Source organism: Myodes glareolus, chromosome 6 (assembly GCF_982192425.1).
Source record: "Myodes glareolus chromosome 6, mMyoGla1.1, whole genome shotgun sequence".
Taxonomy (NCBI): Eukaryota; Metazoa; Chordata; class Mammalia; order Rodentia; family Cricetidae; genus Myodes; species Myodes glareolus.
Window position 1 is genome coordinate 38,552,264 of NC_142031.1, and position 22,949 is coordinate 38,575,212.

At 44.5% G+C, this 22,949-nt stretch overlaps 1 protein-coding gene across 1 annotated transcript in view; it reads left to right on the top strand.

The window, feature by feature from the left end:
* Window positions 1–22,949, top strand: part of Dnah6 (dynein axonemal heavy chain 6) — a 205,615-nt gene that overhangs the window by 62,108 nt on the left and 120,558 nt on the right. Inside the window, exons 19-30 of the mRNA XM_087907121.1 lie at window positions 661–873; window positions 1,761–1,853; window positions 2,517–2,636; window positions 3,028–3,208; window positions 7,087–7,183; window positions 8,172–8,391; window positions 9,554–9,718; window positions 9,801–9,911; window positions 14,048–14,173; window positions 14,263–14,418; window positions 14,953–15,114; window positions 20,802–20,939. Of these exons, the coding sequence (XP_087763247.1) occupies window positions 661–873; window positions 1,761–1,853; window positions 2,517–2,636; window positions 3,028–3,208; window positions 7,087–7,183; window positions 8,172–8,391; window positions 9,554–9,718; window positions 9,801–9,911; window positions 14,048–14,173; window positions 14,263–14,418; window positions 14,953–15,114; window positions 20,802–20,939 (1,782 nt within the window). The remainder of the gene's footprint in view (window positions 1–660; window positions 874–1,760; window positions 1,854–2,516; window positions 2,637–3,027; window positions 3,209–7,086; window positions 7,184–8,171; window positions 8,392–9,553; window positions 9,719–9,800; window positions 9,912–14,047; window positions 14,174–14,262; window positions 14,419–14,952; window positions 15,115–20,801; window positions 20,940–22,949) is intronic.

Below are 22,949 nucleotides of genomic sequence, written 5' to 3' on the forward strand. Positions count from 1 at the left end.
AGTTTCCTGTAGCTGTCCGTTCCATAGTGTTATTTTCACCTGACAAATGATAGCCTGGTGGAGAGGCGAAGGGGCACACACCTCCTTCATGCTTAGCTCTACTCAGCGAGGCCCTCCCTTCTTGCCCTCTCTTCTGGTCTTCAGAGAAACATGTGACTACCATTTCCCCGAAATTTTGAGTTAGTTAGCTGCCCTGAAACTCAGTGTTCTTAGTCTTAATACAATTCCTTCGTTTGCATTGCTGTTCTGAGTCTTCTTCACTGTAGATCCAAAGTGGTGCTGTTTCACGTCTCTGTATTTATAAACTAAGACCACGTACAATGTCTTTTGATTAATTCCACCCATCATCCCTACCCTCCCTACCCTCCAACTCCCCCCCATTCCTCCCCCATAGCCCCATGCACTCTTTTTCACACACTGAGTCTGATAAACACCACCAGCATGTTCGTGGGTCTCGGACCACCCAATGCAGCATGAGCAACCTACTCAGGACCACATCCCTGAAGAAAACCTACGAGGCCTGCTCCCAGGTGCCAGCAGCTACCCATAGTTCCTCACTGAGCTAGTGATGGGCTTTGTGAGCCCCTCCTCCAGCTGTGCCGGGGTGAGACAGGCTTGCCCTTAGGCAGGCCTTGCACATGTTGAGTGTCTGTCTTCCAGCTTCCTGTGATCATTGACTTGAGGAACCCAACTCTAAAGGCGCGACACTGGGCAGCCATTGAACAAACTGTCGATGCCCTGCTAGTGGATGTTGAAATTCCGCTGACCCTGGAGAGGCTGTCCGAGCTGCGTGTCTTTGAATTTGGTCAAGAAATTCAGGACATATCTGGACAGGCTTCTGGGGAAGCTGCCTTAGAGACAATTCTTAAGAAGGTAAATCAGGAAAAAGCCAAGTGTGGTGGCATGTCCCTTTCATTTCAGCACCAGGGAAATGAAGAGAGGTGGATAAATTCCTGCAGCTTGGGTCAGTCAGCCTAGCCCACTTAGAAAGTTCCAGCCCAGTAAAGATCATGACAATTAATCAGTAACCAAAGACCTGAGGAATGACACTTGAAGCTGACTTTTGACCTCCACATAACATACTTGTGAGCACATGTGCATATATGCATATACCCACACATGTAAACACACATGTAGTAAACAGACACAAACCATAGATAGCACGTAAAGGTTTTCAGATACGACATAAAAATCGCTAATATCTGTGTTATTTGGATGGAGTTTCAACATCCCAGCAGCATCCTCGGCTGTCTCCTCGCAGGTACCGCTTGGTACCATGTATTCAGTCTACAGCCCAACCGGAACTCGACAGCAGCAAGGTTGGCTATGTGCTGGCTTTTATAAAGAACTGCATGCTGGAGATTTTTTTGCAGGAAAAAAAAATATAGATTATTTTCTAAATTCCCAGGGAAGGCTGGGCTGGGCTAAACTACCTTAAAATATATCAAGAAGATTTTTCTACTTACAACACTGTCTCCTTAGCCTAACAATGTGTGCCTACCTACCAAGTGTCTAAATAAAAAGAACATTTCTTTCCCATGACGGAATAAGATGCACATTGTCACCAGCCCTTCATCTGTATTAATAACAGTCAAATGAAACCAAAAAAATCAGTGTAACCTCCGACTGTGGGGTCTTGAGAATTTCAAGGGGTATAAGGAGAAAAATGGGCAGCAACAGTTTCCCTTGCTTCACTCCGTGAGCCTTTGTGTCTCGACACACATGAGTTTAGATTTCCTAATGCCTGAACTATTTCTAAGGTGGAAGATTCTTGGAAAACAACTGAATTTGTCATTCTTCCTCACCGTGACTCTAAGGACGTATTTATCCTGGGTGGCACAGATGACATACAGGTATGTAACTGGGTTATGGGAAACTCGCGGTAAATTAGGCATGGTGGCACATGCCCGTGATTCCAACATTTTGGAAATAATAACAGGAGGACTGCTATCAGCTCAAGGTCAGCCTGTGCTACATAGCAAATTCTAGGCTAGCCAGGGATAGAGAGTGAAAATCTGCCTCAAAATAAAGAAGGGAAGAAGGCAGAGAGGGTGAAGCGGGGAGGTGGAAGACGGAGACAGGGAGGAAGAGGGGGTGATTTTATGGTCAAAGTCCTGACCATACCTCCTGAAGCTTCTGGGAAAGAGTAAGTGGGGGAGAAGCTTATTTGGAAAGCAAGGTGTGAAAAATTGACACAAATGTTTATTCACAAGTGCTTATCAAAGTAATAAAATGGCATCTGTGTTTGTGTGTGTACACACACATGTATGCTCATAAACACACATACACACACACACAGGTCTCTTAGTTAAGTGCCCCCCAATGACCATTGAGAGAACATAGAGTTGTGAGCGTGGCAATAAGGCCAAGCTTGCCAGCAGCTGGGCAGAAAGCAATAGGTGGGGCTGCATTATCTTTTTAAACACGTTGGCCCTTAATTGGACTCTTGGAATCTGAATTACCCTGAGCTCAAGGACACATGGTTCTGCCTGTGTCTTGGTCCCTTCTCTCTGAAGGTCCTTCTTGATGACAGCACCATCAACATTGCAACCATCGCCTCATCGCGGTACGTGGGCCCCCTGAAGTCTCGCGTGGATGACTGGCAGAAGCAACTTGCCTTATTTAATCAAACACTGGTGAGTGAGGGCCGTTTCAGCTCCTAGACTCTGAAGTGGAAGGCTGCAGGATACTGTGGGGCTAGGGAGACCTCAGTGGGACCAGGTCTGCCCAGCATGTACAAAGTCCTGGGTTTGCTCACCAACATATACATGTGAGCACATACACACACATGTGCACACACACATGCATGCACGCCCGCACACACACACACACACACACACACACAATTATTTTAATATTATATAATTTAGAAATGTAAGGTTTAATTGTTGGCATTTTGTAATGTTCAGAATGAAAACATACTCATTTGGCTTGTTTATATAATAATGCAAGGGCATATACTTCCCAGCATAAGTAGAAGACACCAGTGTGGAAGCCACACTGTGATAGTCCCATGTTTTTCTCCAGGAAGAGTGGCTGAACTGTCAGAGAAACTGGCTCTACCTAGAAAGCATCTTTAATGCCCCAGATATTCAGAGGCAGCTGCCTGCGGAAGCCAAGATGTTCCTTCAGGTGGATAAGTCATGGAAGGAAATCATGAGGAAGGTGAACCGGCTGCCTAACGCGCTCCGAGCTGCTACTCAGCCAGGTAGGAGCTTCAAGGTGTCTGTCATGACTGAAACTCTCAGTTTTAGGCTCTCAGGGTACATCCCGGGTTTGACTGACTTCAAGGTGTTTGTCATGACTGAAACTCACAGTTTTAGGCTCTCAGGGTACGTCCCGGGTTTGACTGACTTCAAGGTGTTTGTCAAGACTGAAACTCTCAGTTTTAGGCTCTCAGGGTACGTCCCGGGTTTGACTGACTTCAAGGTGTCTGTCATGACTGAAACTCTCAGTTTTAGGCTCTCAGGGTACATCCCGGGTTTGACTGACTTCAAGGTGTTTGCCATGACTGAAACTCTGAGTTTTAGACTCTCAGGGTACGTCCCGGGTTTGACTGACTTCAAGGTGTTTGCCATGATTAAAACTCTCAGTTTCAGGCTCTCAGAGTATGTCCCAGGTTTGACTGAACTGAGCACTGTGCTGTAAGTGCTGCCGTACACTTGAGTTTGTGACTTTAGAACAGAAGTTGAACTCTGTCCACACTCCTCCCTCGCAGAAAGAATCACAAAAACTTCCATAGCTTTAACTCATAAAATAGAATGAATTAGAAACTTTGCCACTTACTGCAACTCAAGTAACAAGGTTGAGATTATTTTTAAAGGGTTTTCCTAGCCTATACTAATTATCCGTGATAATGAGTTGCAGTATGGCATTTTCAGGCATGTGTATCGTGTATTTTGATGATATCCAGTCCTATCACCTTCTGCTGACCTCCTTCCACTCTGCTGACCCTCGTCATAGTCTCATCTAGTCACCTTTCCACTTCCACGTCTTTCTCTGTATGTGAACCAATGAATTTAGTGCCACTTACAGGATCATGGGCACCTCGCCAGTGACTACACCACCGAGGATGATGTCTCACCCCGCCCCCGTCCTGCCCAGCATCAAGGTTGAAATGTTTTAACAAGTTCAATTTCTGTGCACAGGCAACCAGTTTCTGGAGTGCACGGCTACTCGCTGAAGTTTACACTCTATGTCGAACCCCAGCCAGCCTGCTTGTCCTACGGCCAACGGCAGCATCTGGCCATCCTGGAGAGAAAGACCTCAGACACTGATGCTGCCTCTCTAAGGCAACACTGGGGCCTATGTCCTTTGCCCAAAGATTCTTACATAAGACAGAGAAAAGGAAAACTATGGAATGATAAAAATCAAGCATCCATAAATATCTTAGGGAGGCTGCTCACAGCTCACAGCTGTCTCCCAGCTGGCAATAACCCCTCATCAGCCTCTGCCACTTTGCTGCATTTTTCTCTCATTCTCTCTCTTGTAAATGTTCCCATAATGTCATCAGAGCCACCAGGTGATCTAGAATAAGAGCCCCACGTATCTCCAAAGTTCCCATTTCTACAGAAACCAAACAGATCCATAGCTGTAGGGGATTAGAACATCAGCATCTCTGGAGGCAGGGCCATTACCCTGCCTGCCATAGACCCTCCATTGTCATATTCAAACCTTTAGGGCACAAATGCAGTAATATTTGGATACAGAGTGATGCCCTAGTCCCTAAAGACTTGCTATAAAATAAACATCTAAAATTATTTGTTCTTTGTAAATGATACATTTCATATATGAATATATTTAGATCATATAATCTCCACATTCTTTCCCCACTCCTCCCCAAGCCCACCAACCCATCTGACTTCATCCTTCCCTTTATCTTCCTCTTCTTCCTCTTCCTTCCGGTTCTTGCCCCAGCCCCTCTGCCTCCTGCTCTGCCTTCTGTAACCTACCAGGTTCATGCTGTGCTGCCCATATGTAAATAGGTATAGGACATCTATAAATGATAAATGGAAAATAGGTCTCTTGAAATAAAAAAGAAGATAAGACTCCAAAACACATCTGGCCCTTAAGACTTCAAAGAAGTGTAGACCTGTAATAAATCTAACTCCAGATGGCGATAAAGCCATGAAGAAAAATAAAGTAGAATAAGGGAGTGGTTGGGGGGCATATGTGCATACATGTGCATGTTGTGTGTATGTATATATATATGTGTGTGTGTGTATGTATGTATGTATCTGTATGTATAAATGTTTGTATGTGAGTATATTCATGTGTGCATATGTATTTATGCAAGTGTGTAGGTGTATGCACATGTGTTTATGTGTGTGCATGTGTGTGCATGTGTGTGATATGTATGTGCACGTTTATTATGTGTGTACGTGTGTATGTATGCACACATGTGTGTGTATGCATGCATGCATGTGTTTATGCGTGATTAATAAAAACTCAGAAAGAGAAATTGGGGTTCAACCTGAAGGTCAGAAAAGAAAAGCAACCGACCACTGGTTCTTACCTTGACTCAGTCCGAAAATGGTGATCCTGCCTCCAGGAAACCTCAGCATGAGACTGTGCCTGTGAGCTGTCTCTTCCAATCTTATATTCCTCTGTAGGCATGGGATTAAAGGCATACACCACCTGGTTTCTATGGCAACTAGTATGACTTCTGGGGTTAAAGGTGTTATCACTGCCTGGTCTGTAAGGCTGACCAGTGAAGCTGTTTTACTCTCTGATCTCCAGGCAAGTTTTATTTATTAAAATACAGATGAAATGTGTATGTGCATGCATGTGTGTGTGTGCATGTGAATGTGTGTATATGTGTGTGTATGTGTTTATGCATGTGTATGTGTATAGGCATGTGTATGTATGTATGTGTATATGTATGTGTATGTGTTATTGAACTTTTCAATAAAGTGGCTTTTGAGCAGAGCAGAAACTTGCAGGAAAGAGTGAGTGAAAGTATACATGACTCTGAAGGAGAATTGCTGAAGACAGAGAGAAGAACAAAGAACAAAGTCAGGCTCCTAAGGCAAGAGCATGCTTAGTTGTCATTCTAGAGTCCTTGTGGCCTGGAGTAGAGTGCTTGGGGATTGGGTCTTAAGTAGGACTTGAGGCCCTAGGGACCAGTGTGCTTAGGTGGATGACTGACCACTAGGTGGAGCTGTTGACCACACACGGTCTCAAAGGCCGTGCTAAGGATTTGGGATTTGATTCTTGGGCAGGTAGGGAAGCAAGAATTGGAATCAGCATCAAAAGAAGGAAGATGAAGAGGATGAAGGCTTCTGTCTGAAGAGCTGTAGCCTAATAATGAAGAATAATGCCCACTGTTACACTTAGCAGTTAACCATGATAGAAAGCGTGCAAGTCAGAAAGGATAGGAAGGTTCTAGACACTGGTGCTATTTGCCTTTTGTTGGTGTACCCACAGCTCCCCAAATAGAGAATGCTAGCCAAAATTATTGCAAATTAAAAACACTGTTAAATTAATTAAATATTAAAATAATATTGTTAATTAGGAGTAATAATTCTTGGGCTGGGGAGAGAGTTTAGTAGTTAGAGCAATGGCCACACAAGTAAGAAGCCTGGAGTTCAGAACCCCAGACCCCACACAGAGGCCAGAGAATGGATGAAGCTCACATGTAATCCAGGCTTGGAAAGAATGACAGAACCTGAAGGCAGAGATGGGGGATAGCCCGAGGGAACTAAGCAAGACTAGCTGGGAAACTGTGGGTTTGGCTGAGAGACCGGCCTCGAAAGAAAGGATGAGCCATCCAGGAAGATTCTTGCTATCAGCTCCAGGCTTTGAATACCCACACATGCGCATGAGCACCTTCACACACATGCATGTGCTCCTGCAAACACTCAAACATGTATACAGGCACTCATACATGCACAGCACATACACATCATATACATGAAACGGGAAAATTTTTAAAGAATGAAGCTTCTGAGCCAAAACTTTCATTTTATTATTCATTATTCTACCAAATAAAACAAAGACTTTAAAATGTTAGTATCTTTTACTTTCATTTAAAATTATATTCTCTATTTTAATACATTTGGCCAACATTTTTTTTTCAACTAATAGGGCTTCTGGAGACTTTTCAAAACAATAATGCATTACTTGACCAAATTCAGAAGTGTCTGGAGGCGTATTTAGAGTCGAAGAGAGTTATCTTTCCAAGGTAAGTTAAAAACCAACCTAAGACATTTCGTGGTAGACTATAGATCAATTGGAGACAACAATCACATCCCCCAAACCACAGAGAGCTGGGGAGGAAACAAGGACGCCTGTGCTGCCTGCAGACCTGCTGCAGACCTGTTGGGCAAATGCTAAACTCTCAGAGATGCTCAGGGGTTTAGGGAACCCACAGGGCATCGCTCCCTCCTTCTCCCCATCCTCAGCTCCGCAGCCTTTTTAGCGTTAACTCTTCTCCCTGCATTTAGTGGGGGCTCTAGAGTCTTCACCCCTATCACCGTGGGTCCCTGAGAGGCCCCACAACTCACTTTGCAGTGCTGGCATGATTTGGTAGTCTAGAGCTTCAGACAAAACAGAGACTAAAATGATTGCATTTTTAGTGCACTCTTGCATTATTTGAGCCTAAGTTTGGTCAGGAACAGACAAGCTCATTTTTTACCCATCTTGCATAAAATGATACGAAAACAAGATGCTTCATTCCTACTTAAGAATAGCCATAGTAGTATTGGAAATGGTATGTCAGCAAAATAATATTCTGTCACATTTAATAGCAGCATATGCTGTCTTTTGATTGGTACAGTGTCACAGGACCAAGTGAGGGCTCCACAACCACCCATTAGTCTGTTAGTTCTTCAATAGTTAATTGCTGTATGGCATATCTTCACGACAGAAGCTCAAAGACAAGTAGCAGGCAAACAGATCAATATCATAGCAAAACCTAATGTTATTAATAATTTTTAGAAAAATCCTTTCTAGTCTAGTTACTGGGCCTAGATGTTGGAGATACATCATTATTAACCTTTACAAGAACTTCCTTAGAGACATGTGGCCTACCCCCAAACCCAGAACGTGGTTAGAGACTCAGGGCATCAGTGCCAGGAGCAGGTGTGGCAGGATCTCACCTTTTATGTCTACCTAAGGCTGACGTCACTGTCAAGTCATGCTTTGCGTCAGGTGTCTCTCTAACTTGGCAGGTTTTACTTCCTGTCAAATGACGAGCTCCTGGAGATTTTGGCCCAGACACGAAATCCACAAGCCGTGCAGCCTCATCTAAGAAAATGCTTCGACTCCATTTCAAAGCTCGAGTTTGCGCTCATGCATCCGACAGAAGGGAAGATTCCTGGCATCGATACTGAGCCAGAAAGGGTCTTCACCAATGATATTCTGGCAATGCTGTCGCCTGAGGGAGAGAGGGTAAGGGGCTTTGGCTTAATAGTTCTTCATGGATAAACTTGATCACATGTCTGGGGCCGGGGCTGAGGGTGTTCATTCGCCTCCTAGGCTTGCCAGGGACTCTGCTAGCCTAGCAGTTTTGAAAATAGATAAAACTGAGATAAAACTCTTACCCTCAAAGATCTGGATATCTAATGGAGAAATCGTCAAGCAGCTAGAAGTAGCCACAATAATCACATTGGCCGGCTTGGAGAATGAAGTGGAGAGACACAATCACATTTTAGTCAGCTCTGCAAAGAGGAACAGTGCCTGGCTCAGAGTGCCAGGACTGTGCCAGGCCACCTGGATGAAGACCCACCACCCTCTAATCGCTTCCGCAAGATAGCATGAGTAATAGCACCCTACTATTAGGGTGACGGGGACTTCCAGCAGTCACTTTATGTAAATGACTTCATGTGGCACCCACGGAGCTCTGTGAGAGTTTGTTACTGCAGCCCCTCCAGTGTTGTGTAGTCCTTGCGTATGGAGAACATTGAGAGAGTGAAGGTATTAGCAGACTGAAGAACTGGCTGACTGCACAGAGGATACACACATGCGCGCGCACGCGCACACACACACACACACACACACACACACACACACATAGACACACACACACATATAGACACACACTTGTGTGCATGTGCCATTGCTGGTGCAGAAGGAAAGAAATGAGAGGGTTAAGGACAGAACATTGGAAAAAACATGAAATTTTAAAGGAAGGTGAAAAAATGGTTAAAGGAATCCCAAACAAGCAGATGCCCAAGTTACCAAAGTCAGAGAAAGAAGCAGAAGTGCTGGAAAGATGTAGATCAGTCCTTTCTGATGTGGAGACACGGGTGACTGTGGGGAACAGGCTTACAGGAGTGTTTGGGGCTAAACTTCAGGTCACAGAGCTATGAAAAGGGAAATGGTTGAAGAAGTCCCAGAGCCCGTGGGGAGTCCTCTTTCTAGGAGCTAGCCTCAAAAGCATGCCTGTACTAGAAGGCAGAGAAGTTGGGGGCAGGGGGGAGGGGAGGGATGTGATACAATGCCAAAGGCCTCACTGTTTGCAGAACTCAGGCTTCTGTTACAGACACACAACACGTAGACAGCACACAGGCCCCACCCAAGACACTTTCTTACCGTCCTAATTCCCTCATAGGTCGGCCTGGGGAAAGGCCTCAAAGCGAGAGGCAATGTGGAAGAATGGCTTGGCAAGGTGGAGGAAGCCATGTTCACAGCCCTCCGCCGCCTGTGCAAAGCTGCCATTGCTGACTACCAGGGGAAGCCCAGGACAGAGTGGGTGACTTCCGGCCACCCTTCCCAAGTAACACTCTTGTTAAGTTTCTCTTTCTGGGGCCTGCGTTGGTGCCATGTAGCACGTGCCTAAGAGGGATGTTTTGTCGCAGGTGATCCTGACCATTTCTCAGATCATGTGGTGCCGGGATCTGACCGAGGGTCTAGAATGCGAAGGGAGTCACTTAGAGGCCCTGGAAGAGTTTGAAAACATCAATTTTGAGGTAAGTTCTTTATCAGAGAGGCATTGTGCATATTGCCATGTGAGATGGCAAGATGGTTCCTATTGATTGGCGGGGTGGGGGGACATGTTTTGACTTCAGTTTTTTAGACAGGATTTCTCTGTATAGCCTTGACTGTCCTGGGACTAGCTCTGTGGCCTCAGACCCACAGAGATCCACCTGCCTTTGCCTTTGCCCCCCAAGCTCTGGGATTAAAAGCATGTGCTGCCACCACCACCCTGCTTAGGTCCCCATAGTTTTTATCATGGTTAGTGCAAATTCACTTCATTTCAGAAGGTCTAGTGTGTTGACGTGGCTTTCAAAGCTCGGAGTTCTTACTGAGGTCGTTGTGTCCAATTTTTCTTAGGGACACTCCCTTAATGCTTATTTAGTGTTTGTATAAGTAACTAGGAAGGAGAGCAATGTGAGCGGAAAACATAGGGTTTTTTAATGATGATCTGCAAATGTTGAGACACGACTGTGCTTACTAGGATCGGTGTAGGGCTTTGAATGAGATATCCCCCACAGTTTCAGAATCTGAGTACGTGAACCCAATTGATGGCACTATTTGGGGAGGCTTAAGAGTGTGTGGCCTTGTTGGAGGAAGTATGTCACTAGGGTTGGGCTTTGAGGTTTCAAAACCTCATGCTATTCCAAGTGGGATCTCTCTCTTTCGTGCTTTTGGATTGAAGGTAGGAGCCCTCAGCTTCCTGCTTTAGCCATTTTACCTCCACTCTGCCATCATGGACTCTTATCCCTCCGGAACTGTAAGCCCAAACCAACCCTTCCTTCTGTACAATTGCCTTGGTCATGATGTTTTTATCACAGCTCTAGAAAGGTAACTATTAGGATGCCTCTCACAGAACTTTATATTTTTATTAAAAGTTCTTAAGTGAAGCCAGCATTGTCATGCATGCCTGAAGCCACAGTGTTATGGGGCAGAGACAAGTGGATCCTGGGAACTTACTGGTAAGCTAGCCAGCCTCACTTAAACAGCAAATGTCAGTTTCAGTGAGATATGCTCTCAAGGCAGTAAGACAATGCAATAGGGAAAGGCCCTCTCTGTCCTTCTCTGGCTTCTGCATGCATGCGAGACTTCACACACACACACACACACACACACACACACACACACAATGAAAACAGCATTGTAAATACACACTATGGTATTTGTAGCAATAGGCACAGTGTTGTGCAGCAGATCTCTAGGGCCAATTCATCTTACCTAACTCTGCAGCTTCATGTCTACTGAACAGTAAAACCTCCCACCCCGGCCCTGGCAACCACCACTCTTCTCTACTTATATGAGAATACACCTATGGCTGGCTTATTTTATTTAACTAATATCCACCCACTGTCTACCCAATTCATTGACGTGGTCACCTGTGACAGGGTTCCCTTCCTTTTCTGGCTGAATGCTGGTCCATTGGGTGCACAGGACACATTTTCTTTATCCACTGGTGGTTTTTAGGTTGTTTCTTCAATGCTCCTTAAGACCCTGATTTCAGTTCTTTGATTTACATGCTCAGAAATGGGGTTACTCATCCAAACGGTAATTCTGGGTTTTTTGTTTGTTTGTTTGTTTGTTTGTTTGTTTGTTTGTTTTGAGAAACCTCTGTACCGTGTCCCATCCGCATGTCCCAACATCATATTCCTACCAGCAGCATACGGGGATCCTTAGCTCTAGCTCCGGGTCCTTGCCAGTACTTGTTATCTTTTTATTTTTGATAATGGGCTTGAGATTACCTCACATTGTGGTTTTGCAATATTTATTCTTTTGACAAGTTCATACACGTACATAGCAGGATCAACCTTTTCTTGCCGCTACCCTCTCTTGCGTGTCTCCTATGCTTTTATCTCCACCATACTCCTTAGAGATCCCTTTCTCACGTTCATGTCTTTTTGTTTTGTCTTGTGACGCACTGGTGTTTAATCAGGATCACCCGTGTGGCCTCAGGTTTGGAACTGTTCATTGGAACCTGGTGGACCTGCCACTGGTTACACCATGGAGGCAATGACTTTTCTCTCCGATTCCATCAGTAGCCAATAGTTCGGCCAGGAGGGGCAGGCCACCATGAGCCCTTCCTTGATTCACTATTGGCTGTTAACAAGCCCAGGTGTGTGCAGGCCCAGCAGACAGCCGCAGCTGCTATGGGGTCGTGTGGTGGCTGTGCCACGCTCTGAAGATGGCATGTCATAGCCCTTCTCCCCATCCCTGCTGCTTGCTTCTGCTCCCTCTTCTGTTACGTTCCGTGTGCCTTACTCTGGGTGCTATCAATGTCTTCCTTAAGGCTGGGCATTCAACCCTCATTTACTCTCTGTGCTGGGATTTTGGGTTTTGTTCTTGTCACCCTGACAACCCACTGGAGAGCTGGAGTCACCGAGAAGATGTAGTAGCAGTAGTGTAGAAATTCGCTCTGTAAGATTGACCTGTGAGCAGGTCTGTGGGGGCTTGCTTGATTAGTGATTGTTGTGGGAGGAATCAATCTATTGCAGGTAGTACCATCCTGGGGCAAGTGGTCCTAGTATATAAGAAAGCAAACTGAGAAAGTGATGGAGAGCAAGTCAGTAAGCAGCATTCCTCCATAGCCTCTGCTTCAGTTCCTACCTTGAGCTCCCGCCTTGGCTTCCCTGGGTGATAGACTGTAACTTGTAAGCAGAAACAAACCCTTTGCTCCCAAGCTGATTTTTGTCATGGTGTCCATCTATCTCAGCAATAAAAAGCAAACCAGGACATCAGCAGCTTGAACAGCCGTGAATCTTAGTTCTCACTGCTGACACAAAGAGAAACTTCTCAGATAAAGAATGAGGAGAGCATGTGTTTGAAAATTTTATAATCTTATTTTTCTTTCATTGAGGTTTTGATAGTAACATGCCTGGTGACTAGAGATAATCAGCATCAAATGTGGATACATAGATACAGATATAGATCCTGGACAGTCGGTATCTATGCTTGAGAAAAATACTACTCAAGTAATTTTCCCACCTTTAAATTTGAGCCATTTGGTATTTTCTTATTGTTATCTTATACCACATATAAAATTCAATTCAAAGTAGATTTGGGAAAGATTTAAACATATGACTGAAAGCCAAAAAAGTGCCATGACATTGTCCTTCACACTGGTATTCTGGCCATGACAGCCAAAGCAGAAACAGACAATGGGACTGTACTCAATTATAAAGCTTTTCCCAGCAAAGGAGACAACAGAGTGGAAACACAATCTAGACACCAAAGATACGGTATCTATCTGCTGTATTTTCAACACGGACCTAGGCCTGATCTTCAGCTCCAAATTTAACTGTTCTTCCAAGTGCCACTGCGTTACTAAAGATTCACCCCTGAGACAGAGAACAGGGAAAGGGAAGCAGAAACACCACAGGAGACTGTCAGTGGGATTCTCTCTCTGGAGTCCTAAAACAGAGAAGTAGATCCCCAGAGAAAGTCCCACAGTCATCTGCAGACAGAGCCCCTGATCTGGGCGCAACAGAGGAAAACCCAACCCAGAAGTATAAGACCCTCAGAGGCGCCGCACTACTTAGATAAGGATGTGGTGCTCTGGGGTAAATAGGGCGCTAAAGTATTTGAATTTATTTAGTCATTGGTCTGGTTAAAGTGTTCTGCAATGTTCTTTTATTGTTATTAGTGGATAACTACAAATGAGAAGCATCACCAGGATGACCTGGACCTCCTTGTAGGCCAGGCTAGCCCCACAATGATGCACCAGCTTTTGCCTTTGAGTGCTAGGAGTAAAGGCATGTGCATGCACCATATCTGGTGAATTTCTAGGTAGAGCAACCTACTCCTCAGCCAGAGACTTCATCATGTATCAAGGGTTTTCAAGAAGCATGTCCACTCGGGTCCAATCTTACTATTTCAAAGCTCTGTGACAACCATCTAGTTATTGACCTTCTCTGATTATCAGTTTGCTTAACTACAAAAATGGTGTCCAGATAGTCTACACTTCATAGAAGTCTTATGAAAATTACGTAAGACATTGTATTATTTTGTCACAGAATTATAAAGTTTTCTAGTTAGGTTTTTTTTTTTTAGCAAAAATCTACTTTAAATTTAATAATGGAGATACATATTGCAAGCTGATGTTGAGCATTCACTACAACAATTCTTCTTTAATTCACAGAGGTTAAATGCCCTGGCTGCACTAGTTCGAGGCTCTCTTCCTAGGTTACACAGAAATATCATAACTGCCTTGATTACCATTGATGTGCATGCAAGAGATATAGTTACTGAGCTGGTTCAAGCCAAGGTAAATGTTTCATTGATGGAAAATGGCATGGCAATCTGCGGATTCCGTGTGTGTGTCTAACACATCCACCATTTCTATCACTGCTGTAGGTAGACACAGCCGACTCCTTTGACTGGCAGAGACAGCTGCGCTATTATTGGGATATAGACCTGGATAACTGTGTGGCTAGAATGGCGCTCTCCCAGTACACCTATGGCTACGAGTATTTGGGAGCATGCCCAAGACTGGTCATCACTCCTCTCACAGTACGTTATTGATCGTTATTGATCACCTTTTCACCCGAACAGCATGGAAAGTACTCAACATTACTACATCTCTATAAAACAGAGAGATGTTTTGTTTGATTTCTGTGCCTGTGTCTGTGGGCATCTTTCAGTTAAAATTTTTCAGGGCCAGGGAGATGCTTCATTCTGGAAAGTGCTTGCCATGCAAGCATAGACTTAAGTTCAGATCCCTGGCACCTATATAAGAAGCTGGGCATGGGGGCACGTGCTGTAACCACAGTGCTGTAGAGGCTGAAACAGGAAGATCCTTGCAGATCACTGGCCAAGCAGCCTAACCAAACCAGGGAGAGACCTCAGGTGGAGAGTGATTGAGGAAGACACCTAGTGTTGACCACTGATACACACGCACCTATATGACTATCCCACACACATGTGAGTGCACCCATCCACCCCTCCACCCCCCCCCAACACTTCTATTAAATAAATCAACTAGACCTATGAATTTGTAAATAAAGTCACTTCCTTTCAATAATGACAATTGATTGATTTCTTCAGGATCGTTGCTATCTTTGCCTTATGGGGGCTTTGCAGCTTGATCTCGGAGGCGCACCTGCCGGACCTGCTGGCACTGGGAAAACAGAGACCACCAAAGACCTAGCAAAAGCTCTCGCCATCCAGTGTGTGGTCTTCAACTGCTCTGATGGTTTGGACTACAAGGTGTGTTGTAATTTTTAATCTGAATACAAATATTGAATGCTTTCATCAGTTTTCATCGTTTGCAACGTGAATTAAAACAAGGAGAGACAGATGAGGGCGAGCAGAGAAATGGTGTGAAAACAGGGTGAGCAGAGCAAGTCAGCATGTGGTGGGCCGGGTCGTCTGGGTAAGAGTCAGTGCAGGGGAGACATGTCAAAGAGCGCGCTTTTAAAAAGAGGATCTATACAGCGCAGGTGGGGGTGACTGGAAAGATGGCTCAGCAGTTAAGAGTGCTTGGTACACCTGCAGAAAACCTGAGTTCCATTCCTAGCACCCACGTGAGGTGGCTCACAGCCCTCCTTAACTCTAGTTCCAGGGTGTCTGACACCCTCTTCTGGCCGCCATAGACACTGTTTACACACACACACACACACACACACACACACACACACACACACACACACACCTAAATAATAAAACAATCTCTTAAACTCTAACCATAAGTAAGTAAAGTAAAAGCCATATGGGCTAGAATGCATACAGGGAAGACAGAGGAGTAAAATCTAACTTCATAGAAGATGGGCCATCGAGAGACACCAATACATAGTGAGAAGTGCGAAGGCTGATGCGCAGCTCACTACTGAAACGCTTGCCTAATGAATGTGATTTTCCCACACCACCAAAGATAGAAGCAGCCTTCAAGGAATTGAAGTACATGGGTGGTGGGAGAATTAAAGGTAAGGTTTTTAGTACCTTTGGTCCTGGGGTCCTTTTATATGTTAAAAATTTATCAAGATAAATTGTAGCCATTGGTATTTCACTTGCTAGAAATTAAAGATAATGTATTTTATATATCTATTTGACTTAAAATACCAATAATGATGTTAATATAAACATCCATTTTGTGGAAAAAAAACTTTGCAAGCAAAAAACTTACAGGTTATTTATGTCTTTTTAAATCTTTGGTGATTGGGAAAATGAATAGCAGCTAGATTTTTATATTTTATTTTGTATTTAATCCCTTGAGGCTTATGGTTTTGGTTGAATTGTCTGAAGAAACTCGAGTCTCTGATAGAACTGTATGCTGAAAAGAGGAATAGTTTAATAATTTTTGCAGGTAGTTGAGTGTGAAAGACAGATAGCGCTTTAGTACAGTTGTGAAATGCTTAGACCTCACAGACACCCTGAAAGATACCTTGGTACTTGCAGAGATTCATGCTGGCTTCTTAGTGCTTCTGGTAGGTGTTAGGAAAATAAAAAAAAAATGTATATATTTATGTCTTTATTGTTAGAAACTTTGAACACTACAAATTCATTAAGTAAGACTTTTTGTGACACAGCCTTCCAGCCTCCTACCTTCCATTTTCTGTCACAGTTTGTGACATTTGCACATTATTCAATACTTGCCTCTGTTTTGTCTGGAAACTGAATGTAAAATGTCGGTGCCTCACATAATACTCATGCTAAGACTGCTCTCTGCAGGATTTGAGGGCATAATTAGACCCCTAGACAAGAATTGACACCGAGAAGTTGCTACCTACCCTTCAAAGGAGAGAACTATTTCAAGCAATGAACAGTCTCTTTCTTTACCTCCTCTGGGACCGTGTTTTCAAAACCTTTGTGTGTACAAATCACCCAGTGATCTTCTATTAAAATAGATGAGATATTCAATTCTATTTGCTTTTCAAGTTGACCACGAGTTCACAAACCATAAACATCAGAGTGAGTCGCTGGATACCCACAATTGAATAAGACAAAGAAAACATACCATAATTGTTTATGAAGAGACATAAGCACTTCATCTGAACCCCAACATGACTGAGTACCCCCTCTCCCAGCTATCCTAGTAACTGCTGCATCTTCAACAAAGCTTCAGGCAGCTGTCCTTTGGCCTGCTACCTAGACTGGCAATATCACGACGCGCACTGCAGAATTGCCCCTGCTCTCTTGTTTGTGAGTCTCCTTCCTCAAAAAATAGTCAAGTCCTGACATCTGGCTACCTGGTTTAGGGATAGAATCTTTACCAATAGATAAGATAATGCTAAAACCGAATGAGCCTAATCTAGTGACCAATGCCCTTCTAAGAAGAAGGAAATGAGACTATAGTTACATAAATAGAAGAGAAAATTATGTGAAAAGACACAATAGAAGCAGAGGTTAGAATGGCACAGGGTGAGCAGGGAAATGGCAGATTGCCTGCCAGTACTAAAATCTGGAGGCAAGAAAGATGTTTTGCTTAGGTAAGCATGGTTTATCAATACCCTGATTTCTGATTTCTAGCTTCTAGAGCTGTAGCATCATATATGTTTGATCCTTGGAGCCAGGCAGTTTATTGCAATTTGTTGATATACAGAGCAGAGGCTGGAGAGATGGCTCAGCAGTTAAGAGTGCTCACTGTTCTTGCAGAAGACCTGAGTTTGATTCCCAGCACCCACATTGGCCAGCTCACAACCACCTGAAACTCTAGCTCTAGGGACTGAGAGTCCTCTTCTGGCCTTCACAGGCACTTGCACACTCATGCGCGCACACAGAGAGACACGTGTACATAAATAAAAATTTTAAATTGGGGTTTCAGAGATGGCTCAGTGGCTAAGAGTAGTGACTGCTTTCCCAGAGGACTCAGGTTCAGTTTCCAGCACTCATATGGTAGCTCACAGGCATCTGTGGCTCCTCTTCTAGGAGAGCTAACGTACTCTTCCAGCCTCTGGGGGTATTAGGCCCACAAGTGGCGCATAGACATACATGCAGGCAAAACACCCATGCACATTAAATAAAATAATAAATGTTTAAAAATAAATAAATCTTTAAATATTGTATTGTATCTGCTTATATACAGTGCAAAACTCTTCTTCATTGAGCCTTTGCTGAAATCTCCTGGGCCAAGTCTAACCCCTACACCAACCCCTTTCCTCATGTTCTACAACCCATGGTTTCCTCAGGGCTCACAGGGCTCACTCCACCAAGTGTGGTTTCTCCCTTGTTGGGCCAAGTGATAAATGCAACTGTGTTTGGTTATCGATGGGTTCCTTCTCTACCTTTGACTCCTAGACTTTGCCCTCTCCTTCATTTACACTGAAAGGGGCTGGAGAAATGGATCAGTGCTTACAACTGTGTACTGCTATCGCAGAGTACCTAAGTTCAGTTCTAAGAACCCATGCTGCAAAGCTCACAATCTATCTCTGTGGAGATCCTATGCCCTCTTCTGGCCTCTGCAGGTACCTGCATACATGTGCACATACATGTGCATACACACACACATACACACACACCTAAAAATCTGCCTGACTTGCAAAAAATTTGTTGATAGCGAGAAGCATCGTTTTATTTTTTAAGTTTTTCAAAAGGGTTTCTCTGTGCAGGCCTGGCTGTTCTGGAGCTGACTTTGTAGATTAGGCTGGCCTTGGACTCACAGATATCTGCCAGCCTCGGTCCTCCAAGTACTGAGACTAAAGGTGTGTGCCACCACATCCTGGTGAAGCATCCTTTCTTAAAATCACTAGTTGGGACCGCCCTCTGTTAGACAGGCAGATAGTTTTGCATTCCAGGCCAATGTGGTGCGGGAGAAATATCTGTATTCTGTCAATCATGTATTTTAATAAAACGCTGATTGACCAGGCAGGAAGTATAGGCGGGTCAACCAGACAGGAAGTAGAGGCAGAGTAATGAGAATAGGATAAGGCTAGGGAGGAGAAAGGTTCCTCAGCCATTCCTGTGCAGACCACTGAAGAGGCAGCATGTAACTTGCCCTGCTGAGAAAGGTACGGAGCCATGTGCTAACATAGATAAGGATAATGGGGTAACATAAGTTATAAGAGCTAATAAGTAGCCTGACCTAATGGGCCAATCAGTTTATAACCTTATGGAGTCCTGTGTGTGATTTTCTTTGGGATTTGCCGGCTGTTGGGTACCGGGCTGGACGGGAAACCCCAACAAGCCAGCCCCTCATGCTACACCAATGTATCATACTAAGATGTGTTTTGGGAGAGGCCAGGCCGCTCTTTGCATCTGCTGGACTTTTGATATAGTCAAATCATGTGAGAACTGGATTTCAAACTCCCACAGTCCTCCTCAGCCAAGAGCAACTGAGGACTTTCTTTCAAAGTGTTCACGTTTCAGGTGCTTTCATTCCTAAGTAGAGTCATCTTTTATTATTACTGGGTTATCAACAACTGAATTGAGAGATCTGAAATCATCTTTCTTTCCTTGTCTCTGCTTTCCTGTCCCTGCCACCAATGTCCTTGTCTCCCATAATCTCATATCTCCCCTAAATCAACCTCCTTTGTCTATACTGAGATTCTGGCATTTTAATCTGATATGGGAAAAGTCGGTGCTGAGATCTCAACTCAACAACCCTGTGTTTCCCACGCAGAAGAGGAGAAGGAAAGACCGATTGATGAGGAACCACGAATTGTCCTGCATGTCCTGATATTTAGAAATTCTTGAAGGTCCCATTGAAGAAGGCCCAGTTTTTTTCTACCTTGGGCTAAACTTTTCTCAAATATAGGATCTGTTTCAATGTTTTTCCATCTCCTGGCAATTCTTTTCCCAAAATTTTCTTCCTGTCATTATTTTCCCCTTTGCATCATGATTTTGTCACATGGGATCAGGTATGAGTATAGACACACAAATGAAGAAACACCCACACAAAGAGAGACATATAAACCTATGCTTGCTGGAACAGGAGGAAGAATGGTCACTGTCCTGCTCACTTGACCTTGAGACAAAAAGTGCATCGGTTCCATTCTTAGAAACACACATACTGTAAAGGAATATCAACCAAAAACTCCAGTCTTCAAAGACATTGTACACTTTTGATGGCACAATTACAATCATTTTCATTCACCATTAGGATTCTGCTATAGAATAAATCAGCAGGGGCTGGAAAACTGGCTGAGCTCAGGAGATAAGAGCAATGGAAGCTCTTGCAAGCTCCAGGTTCAGTTCCTGGCTGTCACATGGTGGCTCCCAAGTGTTCTTAGGGATCCAGCGCCCTCTTTTGGCTTCAGTGGACACTGCACCCACAAGGTGCACATACATATATGCCACCAAGATTCTCTAGTGCACGCCTTTAATCCCAGCACTCAGGAGGCAGAGGCAGGTGGATCTTTGTGAGTATGATGCCAGCCTGGTCTACAGAGTGAGTTCCAGGACAGCCAGAGCTGTTACACAAAGAAACTCTCAAAAAGAAAAAAGCAAAATAAATAAGTAAATAAATAAATCCTTTTTAAAAAGATGAAATCAAGGCCTACTGACAGCGCAGTGGTGCCTATGCTTGGGGGCGCTCATGCACTGCCTGCCACAGTGCATACCTTTCAGAGACAACAGAAACCCCACTAGTGAAATTCTGCAAGGCCTCTTTAAAACTCCCAAGTCTGTTTCTTTAGTGAGTTACACTTTTTAAGAACCTGCAAGTATTTGCCATAGATAAGTGAAGGTTACGAGTAAAAATTCCCCAAGGACATATGATACACATTATCATTTTATTTAAGAGAAAAGTTGGATTTAAACCACTAAAGAGAAGTAAAAGGCTATGTCCTCCTGTAGATATGTGCTTGCTTCTGGTATGTAGTGTGCATCATTACTAGAACACCAACAGTAACAACGCTCCAAAGGCCACTTCTTTTCCTCTGTGTCTCAGCTCCACATTGTACACCTTAGAGGAGACCAACAGTGCAGGCTGAAGTTGATTAGCTCTGCTTGCATTTCAGATGATGGGGCGCTTCTTCAGCGGCTTGGCGCAGTCGGGGGCCTGGTGCTGCTTTGACGAATTCAATCGAATTGATATTGAAGTCTTGTCAGTCATTGCCCAGCAACTCATCACCATCAGGAATGCCAAGGCTGCAAAGGTGAGATGTCGGGGCGGCTGGCTGTCAGTGCAGCTTTCTCGAACTGCTCTTTAATTCAGCAAGCGGTGCCTTGGGAAGGACATTGTTTCAGTATAATCAGGGAGTGCCATAGTAACAGGGCTGACGGGGGTAGATGCAGTCCTGATCTAAGCAAAATGAAGAAACAGATGCTGTGCTGGGCATACAGAGACTGTGAGAACTAGTGTCTGAGCTTAGGAAACCTTCCTTCCCACCCACAAGGCGTGTGCGCGCGCACACACACACACACACACACACACACACACACAAACATACACATAATGTATATAGACACACACATTCACAAACATACAAATGCTGTGCTGGGCATACAGAGACTGTGAGAATGAGTGCCTGAGCTCAGGAAACCCTCCTTCCCATCCCAAGGTGTACACACACACACACACACACACACACACACACACACTTTCTTCCTCACTTTTCTTCTCCTTGCTTTTGACATTTACTTACCTGATGCTTCTTGAGTTCCACGTTTTCTGGGCCCCACAATTTTCTTCCTTACTCCAGGGCCGACCTAGTGCTGGTGAGAAAATAGCAGAGAAAACTTGAGAGGCTCAGGGAGTCCATACCCTTCAGGTGAGCTTTTTGGAGCTCGCTGAAAGGGAAAGTCTGAGGACCAAATAGAGATTCTGAGCGAGCCTGCTACTTAGCATCCCCCGTGTGAGTCACTGCTGAAGAAGGGCTTTCGTGTTGGGGAGGTGAGGGCTGTGAAGGAAGAGCCTTCTAGGTTTGATCACCAAAGAGCAGCACAAATTAGCCTACATAAACCAGAATCTTCCTCATTCCTTTCAGGGAACTAACTGCCCCAAGTCTCCTAATTCCCCTCAACTCCTTCCAGAAGACGCTCAGACTTCCTTGGGCTCCATAAGTTCATATTGCAAAGCTGGGAATCTTTGGATTCACGCCAGCTCAGGAGCCAATTGCTGTTGAAAGGTGCCCTGGTAAGGAGTTATTAAGTCCAGTGTGGAAACCCCAGGAGGTCACTCTCTCCAGCCTCTGTCCTATGTCGTAGGTGAGCATAGGCTCTGTCCCTTTGCAGTCCCCCCGACAAAGCTTCAAGGCTGCACCTGCACATGCCCATGTCTTCTCAGAGTCCTGGGGAAGATGACTGACAAGACAACCATACAGGAAATAGGGCAAGATATTTTAATTAAAACAAAAACCAAAAAATGTTAAGGATTTTTATGACTTCTGCAAAGTAGCAAATTATAGGAAAAAAAAGGAAGTAGGGACTGGACTTTTAGTGAGTGGCTAAGTGAGCGAATCTCTGTGTTGCTTTTGCGTTTTCATTAACCTTTTGTGAAGGAGGAGATGATTACAGGTGAAAACGATTCAAAGAAGTCAAAAATTATTTCTATGGATGCCACAGAATTAAGATACACCCCGGAATCCAAGCGACCCCTCCATTCTGTCCTGCTTCTACTAAACTCACCTACTCTGCAAAGGTGTGGGTCAAATGCAAAGATTTCCAGAGAGAATTTGCAAATCATTACCATCTTGCTAGAGCATCTCTGGAAAGCAAAGGGGGCATGAGCCAGACAGAATGGAGGTGGGCTGGAGCCTTCCCAGCTGGAGGGCAGCCAGGTAGTTGGAGTGGGCTAAGCCCCTAGAACCAATGAAGAAATTCAAACCTAAGTGTAGAGTCTTGAGCAGTGAAAGCATCCGTTCCACAACAGCCAGGTCACTCAGCGTTTTCTTTCCAGGCAATGACACAGGGCCCAACCCCACCCTGGTCTGCTCCTATAGTCTGGCCTAGGACAGCACCCTCGCTCACTGTCCCAACTCGGAACCTTAGCATCAGCTGTTCTGTCTCTTTACTTTCAGCCTAGATTCTAAACTGTTCCTAGATGGTATGAACTGCATCTGTGGGGAGCCCTTCATCCATACATGTACTTCTCAGATTTTGGCTCTGGTCTCCCCAGTCTGTAGTTGGCCCAAACTCTCCACGGTCACCTCTACTCCATCACTCTA